At 52.9% G+C, this 9,016-nt stretch overlaps 1 protein-coding gene and 1 non-coding gene across 2 annotated transcripts; both read right to left on the reverse strand.

The window, feature by feature from the left end:
- Positions 1 to 474: 474 nt before the first annotated feature.
- MRPS15 (mitochondrial ribosomal protein S15) lies at positions 475 to 7,569 on the reverse strand. The gene is made up of 8 exons (XM_004591703.3): positions 7,320 to 7,569; positions 7,105 to 7,149; positions 6,114 to 6,189; positions 5,317 to 5,365; positions 4,516 to 4,600; positions 2,782 to 2,840; positions 914 to 1,105; positions 475 to 689 (listed from the first exon to the last, which is right to left on the reverse strand). Exons 1-8 carry the CDS (start codon positions 7,447 to 7,449, stop codon positions 576 to 578), a joined length of 750 nt encoding a protein of 249 aa, XP_004591760.3. The 5' UTR covers positions 7,450 to 7,569; the 3' UTR covers positions 475 to 575.
- Positions 4,966 to 5,072, reverse strand: LOC118758646 (U6 spliceosomal RNA). The gene has a single exon (XR_004995747.2). It is a non-coding gene; the product is annotated as a U6 spliceosomal RNA (small nuclear RNA).
- Positions 7,570 to 9,016: the final 1,447 nt, after the last annotated feature.

Raw genomic sequence — 9,016 nt, forward strand, 5'->3', positions numbered from 1 at the left:
AGGTTCAGGGACAGAGAGATCCCATCCATCAGTCCCCCAAATGCCTGCCACAAATAGCTAGGCTGGGCTAGGGCTGGAGTTGGTCATGCTGTCCAGCTGCCCTTAGGCATGGGGGCGTTCCAACGTGGGACGCGGTGTTTCGCCCACTAAGCTGGATGCCTATTCTCTCAAGCTGCATCTCTGATTCTCGCTGCTCTGTGAACACTGCCAATAAGCGTGGCCTCCTCCGCCTGCTGCCTGGGAAACTCTCCCTCTCTCCACCTCCTCCTCTTCTGGGGCCCAGTCCAGAAGGCAGCCTCTCCAGTCGGCTTTCCCATTGGCCAGCCCTCCTTCCATGCTGTTGTCACATATCAGTCTCACCTCCCCTCAAACGCTTGCCACCTGGATGGCAGGTGGTTGTTTCTAGGAATGAGGCCTCTGGTAGGTGAAGGTTGCCCCGGGATCCCAGAGCTGACTGAAAACATGAATCCCTCCTCCTTAGGCCAGAAGGAGCCTCATCTTTCTTCTGTTTATTTCCCAAGGCGCACAGGAAGATCTGAATAGACTTTTATTGGTTCTCTCGGCACTGTTTCAGGTCAGGCTGTGGAAGGGCTTTCTGGGTTTTCCTGCTCTCGTTGTTTTTGGGCTGCGGCTGCTGCCGCCTGCAAGGCTTGTTTTTGCTTCTTTAGCTTCTGCACCTGCTGGAAAACCTGGGGGGCAAGAGGAGCAGGAGAAGAGTGTAAGCAACAGATCTGCCCTGGGCCAGAAGGGGTAGCACTCTCTCCTTCTTGGGGACAGTGGCCTGCAACCTCCCCAGGTCTGCCCCAGGTCCTAGGTCAGTTCTATCAGAAACAGATGATGCCCCTACCCCTCCACCCCTCCTTCCCAGGGCCAGGGGGAGGCCAGCTGCAGTGAGCAGCACTTGGCCACGTACCTGGATGCACAGTGCCTTCTTGGCGAGGAAGCGGCGGTGGGCCTTTCGGTAGTAGAGTGGCGGGAAGGTGTACTCGATCCCTAGCTCCCTGCAGGTCTTCTCAAACACGTCGTAGTTGGTGTTGCGGAGTTGCTTGAGCATCTTCTTCCTCTGGTCAATGCTCATCAGCAGGTAGCGCTTGTGAGCTTTGTCCTGTAAGAGAGTCTACGTTACTTTCAGTATTAAGTAAGAATCACTGTAGTTCTCAGGAACAAAAGATGGCCATTTCGTCATCTCACTCGCATTTCCCAACAACCTTAGACAAATTCTGGTGTAACTCGGAGGGAGGTTTCGCCATGGTTATTCCTATTTTACAGATGTGAAAACAAAGGCTCAAAGATAGTATGTGGTGGGCATTTAGCCTAGTGATTCAGATATGCCTCAGCTCAATTCCCAGCTCTGGCTGCTGGCTCCAGCTTCCTGCTAATAGAGACGCTGGGAGGCGGCAGTGATGGTTTAAGGAATTGGGTTCCTGCCACCCATGTGGGTCACCTGGGTCAAGTTTCTGGTTCTGTCCCTGGCTGTGGAGCTAACCAGTGGCTGGGAGATCTGTCTGTCTCTCAAAAAAAAAGATATTAAGATACACAAAGGGTCCTGAGAAATGTAGGTGCTGATGCTGGGTCTTTTTTTTTTTTTAAGATTTATTTATTTTTATTGCAAAGTCAGATATACAGAGAGGAGGAGAGACAGAGAGGAAGACCTTCCATCCGATGATTCACTTCCCAAGTGACCGCAACAGCTGGTGCTGAGCCGATACAAAGCCAGGAACCAGGAATCTTCTCCAGGTCTCCCACGTGGGTGCAGGATCCCAAAGCTTTGGGCCATCCTCAGCTTTCCCAGGCCATAAGCAGGGAGCTGGATGGGAAGTGGAGCTGCCAGGACTAGAACCGGCGCCCATATGGGATCTCGGTGCGTCCAAGGCGAGGACTTCAGCTGCTAGGCCACTGCACAGAGCCCTGATGTTGGTTCTTGAGTGTGATTTTATAGTATGGGCTCTTTCCCTGTACCACGACAGCCCAGCAAATGGTGTGCTGGAGAGGAGAGGTGGGTAGGCCATGTGTTTTTCTGGAAGACTCTTACCCACAGCTGTGTACTGTTGTTCGAGGGACCTTCATACCCCAAGTGGACAAAACTGTGATCTTCCAGGGGTAGGTTCAGCAAGTTGTGGTGAACAACTGAAGGGCCAGGCATGCAGGGTGCCGACCAGTCTCTGTCCATGATCACATGTTTATTAAAAACGCTAGTAATTGTAGCTGAGATAACAAATATCAGCCCCGGAGTGAGACTGCTTTAAGTCTTCTCACATCAGTTCCTAGTGGCGTGCCTTAAGGTACAACTGAGTCACTTATGACTCAATCATTACTCGGAAAATGGAAGGAAGCGGATATCTCAAGTGTGCAAGCACGGGGTCTAAACACTTCATGTACCTCACGCTGGCTGTTGTTAGGATTTCATGTGATCCACCCAGGTGTCCCCATCTTACAGGCCACAGCACTGAGGCTCAGCCCTGTTAGCTTCCCTTAAGTCATACCAGCGGATGGGGTGGAAGTTGCAGAACTGGGATGTGACTATTCCCACACTTCCTCGTGGGATCCCCATTGTGTGCCAGCCATGCCAACTGCTCTCAGGTACAGGGACATGCAATGCAGCACAGCCCTGCAAGGTTCCCCTCCTCCTGTGGCGGCAGTATTCTCCCCACTTGCACAGAGGCACCTGCTGCTGCAGCCCCTAGGTGTGCCTTGCGGCTTCTCTGCATCCAGAGTCCTGTACCTCCTGGGCGCCTCTCCTGAGCCAGGCTGCTACTGCTGCAGTGATGCCAAGGGGTTTACCTTTCGATGTTTCTGCAGGTGCTCTTCATAATTGCAGATCTTGACAGTTAAGGCAACAACTGAAACCACAAACCACAGAGGATGAGAACTGGGGACAGAGGAAGGACGGGCCTAGACTTGGGGTGTGTCTTAGGAAATCAAAGAATAACAGCTCTTTACAAATCCCAAAGTACTCAGAACTGCAAGATCTCAGAAAACTTGGAGTTATCCTCTTTTTTAGAAAGTAAAGTGTAAGGAAGGGAACTCCCTTGTTTGTAAAGCGGGGGGCGGGAGGGGACTTTTTCCTGCTAAGGGCCATTTGGATATTTATAACATCATTTGCGGTCTTTATAAAATGATCAACTAAAATATTAGCCTGCTTCGGATTTACTGCCTTGGCAGGGCCAGACCAAATATTCCCTTATAAGCCCTGCAGGCCAGATGGTTCCCAGCCCTGTTATAAAGGGATCATCTGAAAACCATAGCAAACGGCAGTCTTCTTAGTATAACCGTAGAGCATGCCTCTTACATTCAGATGGGGATGCATGCTGTCAATGTTCACTATTCAACATTCCACGAGAGGGCCTAGCCAATGAAGTAAGACAAGATGCCCAAACTGTCCAGAATCCCTTTGGGACATCTGCTGGTCCTCTTTCAGCTGCCACTCATGCCTGTGCTTTCAGAAATGAGTTCTCAGAATGACCAGCCCCCACTTGTCTCCTAAGACCCTGAAGTAGTCTCCCTATCCATTTATGTTACAAGGATGGGGGTAAAAGCGAAGGCTGTGCCTTAGACAGACCCTTCCCCTAATGTACACCCAGTGCTGGGAGCACAGCAGGGACAGCCCCGCCCCAGCCCCGGCTCCTTCACACTTCTTAGCAGCAGAGTAGAAAGAGGGTCTCGCTAGAGCAGACACTCTGCTGGAGACAACTGGCCACTCGCGTGAAACCGAGTCCTAGTGAACAGGCAGCTGTGACTCTTGTGGTTCAAGGGGACTCTAGTGGTACTAGGGTCTTAATAAACAGGCCACACGTTCCTGCCAACCTGGGTGATGTTAGCTGTGATCCTATAGACACAGATGTGGTGACTAGGCAGCCCTTCTGTGGTTGACGCAGTCCGCAAGCCAATCACGGCTTCAAGGGGGCCAAGGGGAGTGAAAACTTGTCTTCTCAAAAGAGGCTATGGAGGCTGATGGCGGGGAGGGAGGCGTAACCCACAGATCTGCAAGTGCCTATATGGCATGCCAGAGTTCAGGGCACACTGGTCTTACTGTTATTGTCAGCTTCCATTTCCAACATGTGCAAACACCCCCTAACTTCTCACAGTCCTGCACTGAGCTAGGTAACATCATCTCCGCCCTGCCTATTCCACACCTTGCCCCCCGCCAGACTAGGAAGCAGAGGCTCTGGGTGAGCCCTGGCCACCTGCTCAAGCCCAGAGGGATGCAGTAGGACCCAAGTGACTCCAGCAACAGGGCTGAGGTGCCAGAGGCCACTTTTCATAGACCCAGCTCAGGGGAAAAAAAAAATCAGTTTGTCATAGATGTACTGAATTTTGAGTTCCACCTGCAGGCGCCTTGGCAGGGCTAGACCAGATGATCTTGTGTGTCTTGTACAGTCCATGAACCAGAGGTTCCCCATCCTTGCCCTAGGTCCTTCGTGTCCATCCCTCTCCCAGGCCACACTGAGTGCTCCTGCAGTCAAGAGCGCAGGTGGCAGCACCCCCAACCCCAACCCTCAAGAACCCCCAACAAACTTCGAGCCTCCAGGGATCTGGTGTCCTCAGGCTTTGTCACAACCTTGTTCATCAGCTGTTCTTGCACGATTTTCAGTTTTTCCTTCTGTTGAAAACAGAGAAACCCGCATGGTCTGCCACCCTCCAACCACAAGCTTTCCTTACCCCAGGGCCCTGGCTGCCTTCCAGCAAATAGGGTCTGATGTCTCTGTGCTCACCACGGCCATGGCCAACTGCATGGGCACGGTATGACCACTGATAAGAGAAACAGATGCCCCCAAAGCTTGCATATTTCTTTTTTTTTTTAATTTATTTTATTGTATTGTTGTTGACAATGGTTACATAGTTAATTACGGTTAAAAAAAAAGGTTCGGGGGGTATAGGGAAGTGGGTAATACTATTATGTCCATATTGTTTCCATCATGTATCCGAGGTAAAGGGGAATATTGAGGGAGAAGCCTCACCCGGTTTAAAAATATGGAACGCTTCACGAATTTGCGTGTCATCCTTGCGCAGGGGCCATGCTAATCTTCTCTGTATCGTTCCAGTTTTAGTATATGTGCTGCCGAAGCGAGCACAAGCTTGCATATTTCATCACATATCAGATCCCTAGGAGTGTCCACTGTTTGTCGGCAGCTAAGAGGCACAGGCACAAAGCCAAACTGTCCCTGTCCTTGAGATGCTTTGTCTGAAGGTACGGACCAGTGGACCCAAATGCCAGTGAGTTCTATGACTAGGGAAGCACTGCATGGTGGGAGGGGGCAGCTAACTGGGGGGGGGGGGTCCCAGGGAACAGGCCTCAGCTGGACACAGGCCACTCACCCGGTTGGCCATTTCCAAAGACAAGAGTCTTCTCACGACATCATCCACCCTGTGGGAAAACCACAGCAGAGAGACACAGGTATGAGGGGAGGGGATCGGAACAGCAATGCTGCCTTCCTTTTAGTTTGAAAAAGATGACCGTGAATTCCTTCAGCTTAAGAGAATACCATCTCTCTTGAGTTGGGGAAATCGTTTCCCAGGGATTCAGAGCCTGGCCCTGGCTTGCTGGATAGGGAACATGGAACAATGTGATGACTTATGGAAAACTGGGGCTGTTGGCTGCAGCATTGTGCTGTTGTCCTAGGGAGGGTTCAGCAGAGATTCCCATCTGCTTCAAGACACTTCAAGTCAAATCGCACAGGGGAGACCCAAAGCGAACAGCCTAGCTGAGCTGGAAGAGCCAGGCTCTGGTACCAGGCGGTGCTGGAAAGGAACCCAGCTCTGCCCCTGATGAAGCACTGGCAGCTTGGTAAGCTCTAAGCTGGAGACAGTATTTCTTCCTTCACAAGGTATTGGTAAGGACTGAGATACGAGAGATTTCTACAAAGACCTGTGAGGTGTGTTAGATCCTGGGAATGTCGTGGTGCAGAGTGCCACCAAGAGCAGGTGGTTGGGCCCCACAGTGCCACAGGTCAGTGCTGCCCACTCACCGCACACACACGATCTCTATAGCTCTCTGCCTCATTCTTCAAGTAAGTTCCGGATAGGGCAGCTCAAGCCTGGAAGCCACTCCTTTGCCCCCTCCCTTCTCCCAGGGAACCACCATCCCCACCCCAAGTAGGTTTTGTTTTGCTTACTTGTCCATCCCAGGAATGTTCTGGTAGTCTTTAAGCAGTGTGGAGGGGGGTGGGTCATTGTCTCGGATGGGCTGGACTGTCCAGTGCAAGGATGGAAAACAACAGTCAGTTCTCACAGGCCAGCCTTCCTCCCATGCCCTAACCTGATCAGGGATACCTAGGGCCTTAAGCCAAGCACTGGGCATCTCTAGGCACACTTGTTCCTCTCCAAACCCTAACCTGCCCTGATATGTTCTCCTGGGAGGAGATGGCCTTTTCCACCTGTCACACACCTGGCTGGCGTTGGTTATCGGAATCCCCACAGGAATGGGTTCTCTTGTGTTGTGTCTGGAATATCTGTGAATCTACCCCTACCCTCCCCACCCACCCCAGACCGGCTGTATGAAAGGACTACGGGGATGGAAAAAGGATGGCTGGCATACAGCCCCGAGCAGAGATGGCCGCCTTGGGGGGGCGTGCATTTGCGACATCCCTCCTAGCAAGGAGGGGAAGAGGCATCCACCTGTTCTCTCCAGTTGGACCCTGCACACAATCCTGACAGCGACACACACTACAGTCTACTGGGGGTGGTCCTGAGGTCCCCACAATAATCCTCCCAGACGGCTCCTTCCACACTCTAGTTAGAAATGAGGCTGAGAGGGAGAAGTAACTCGCCCCCCCCACCCCCATCACCCTCCTAGGAAGCGGGTCTTCACCACCACCCAACATGCCCGGAGTAGGAAACCAACCCCTGCATCCCAGAAGGAGCCACAAAACACTGTCTATTAGGGCTGGGCTGGCCAGCTGCGCTCTCCACTCGGAGCCCCTTGGAAAGCTCCAGCCGCCTTTCTCCCCGTCCGTGCCCTTTCCCTGGCAGGCTCCCAGGTGATGAGGGGCGGGCGTCTTACTGGTAAGGACCTCTAGCGGACCCCTTTGCTCCCTCATGCAGTAAAGTGGCGCTAACTGGCCATCTCTGGGCTACCGCCCCAACTCCCACCCTGGAACCTCCTACCTGGTTTCTGGTTGGCAAGACCGCGGGCGGCCTGGAGGAGGAGATCTAGGCCGGAGAGAGAGGGAGAGAGAGAGAGACCCGATAACTACTAGTCCAGCTTCTAATCCGCCCCCCCTCCCCCCCCCCCGGTGCGATGGTGGCTCCGCACTTCTCCCCTCAGTCTCCGCCGAACCCCACCGCCCTCACCCCCGCAGTCCCATCTCTCAGCTCCTCACTTGGAGGTCGCAGGCCCCGCGGATGCAAGGGAAGCCTGACGCTCCCAACGCTCGGCAGCTCCAAGACGGGGGTCTGCGCCGCTGCTCGGGGTCGGACGGACCTCAGGGTCCTGCACGCGGCTCTCAGCATGGTGCAGTCTGACCCCGTGGAGCGGACCCGGCTTACGCGGGCGCAGCCATACTGCCTCAGGCTCGACCAATAGAGGCACTTGAGAGAACGGAGCGGAGGCGGTCCGAGGGAATGGATCGGTGGGCGGGGCCCCGTGGTGAGTCTAGGCGGCGTGCGTGCCAGCTCGTGGGGTCGCGCTGGTTGGCTCGTTTGTACAGGTGTGTGGTGCTCTGTGAGTTCTAAAATGTCACTTTTCGGCTACATCGCTCTGCGTTATTGACCGGGGGCGTCGGTCTGAGGCTTGCGTGGAGCTTGCCGGATCCTTCTGCCCTCCGGCCCAGGATCTGCACCCCTAACTTACCTGTGAGGACTCCTGGACTTCAACCTCCTTTCTTCCTGGTCGCCTGGTAGCCTAGAGACCGAGGTTGCACATCTTGGAATCGGCCCTGGGCTTGGACAGCTGTTTCCTGCCTGTGCCCCTTCCGGGCCTTCTTAAACCCAGTGGGGATGGTAGTAACAGATTGGGTCCTTTAGGTTGTTGAGAGCATTTGCTGAGCACGTGGGGTTTAGGAGGCAGGCTGTAAGTATTTGTCCTGGGCATATTTGTGAAATGAGTGCAAAAGTAGGAAAAATTTTTAATTCTCCCTGGTGCAAAAAGGGAAAAAAAACTCTCCCTCAACTTTCTCAGAGCATTTACTTAATTGTGAACTCTTTAAAAAATATTTATTTATTTTTATTGGAAAAGCAATTTTACAGAGAGAAGGAGAGACAGAAAGAAAGATCTTCCATCCATGACTTCTCTCCCCAAATGGCCACAATGGCCACAACTGAACCATCCAAAGCCAGGAGCCAGGAGCTTCTTCCAGGTTTCCCACGCAGGTGCAGGGTTCAAAGGCTTTGGGCCGCCTTCGACTGTTTGCCCAGGCTACAAGCAGGGCGTTGGATGGGAAATGGAGCAGCTGGGACATGAACTAGCACCTATGTGGAATGCTGTCATTGGCAGGTAGAGGATTAGCTAGTTGAGCCATCACACCAGAGTCTGTCTGTCTGTCTCTCTCTCCGTGTCTCTCTCTCTCAATTATTATTTGAAAGACAGAGTGAGGAGTCTGGTGCAGTGGCTCAACAGGTGAATCCTTTGCCTTGCAGTGCCAGCATGCTAGTTCTGGCTTCCACTTCTTTTTTTTTTTTATTTTTAAAGAAGATTTATTTATTTTTATTACAAAGTCAGATACACAGAGAGGAGGAGAGACAGAGAGGAAGATCTTCTGTCTGTTGATTCACTTCCCAAGTGACTGTAACAGCTGGTGCTGTGCTGGGCCAACATCAGGAACCAGGAGCTCTTCCGGGTCTCCCATGTGGATGCAGGGTCCCAAGGCTTTGGGCCGTCCTCAACTGCTTTCCCAGGCCACAAGCAGGGAGCTGGATGGGAAGTGGGGCTGCTGGGATTAGAACCAGTGTCCATAAGGGATCCTGGTGCATTCAAGGTAAGGACTTTAGCTGCTAGGCCACGGTGCTGGGCCCTGGCTTCCACTTCTGTTTCATTTCCTTGCTGAGGCACCTGGGAAAGCAACAGAGATGGCTTGAGTTC

The sequence above is a fragment of the Ochotona princeps genome, chromosome 2 (genome assembly GCF_030435755.1).
Source record: "Ochotona princeps isolate mOchPri1 chromosome 2, mOchPri1.hap1, whole genome shotgun sequence".
In the NCBI taxonomy this organism is placed as follows: Eukaryota; Metazoa; Chordata; class Mammalia; order Lagomorpha; family Ochotonidae; genus Ochotona; species Ochotona princeps.

Bases quoted from the DNA above. Each gene is read 5' to 3' on its own strand.
- MRPS15 (XM_004591703.3), bottom strand. From the start codon at position 7,449: ATGCTGAGAGCCGCGTGCAGGACCCTGAGGTCCGTCCGACCCCGAGCA. The intron at 6,190-7,104 runs GTAGGAGGTTCC...TGCACTGGACAG, and splicing joins TCTTGCCAACCAGAAACCAG to TCCAGCCCATCCGAGACAAT. The intron at 4,601-5,316 runs GTGAGTGGCCTG...TGTTTTCAACAG, and splicing joins CTTTGGAAATGGCCAACCGG to AAGGAAAAACTGAAAATCGT.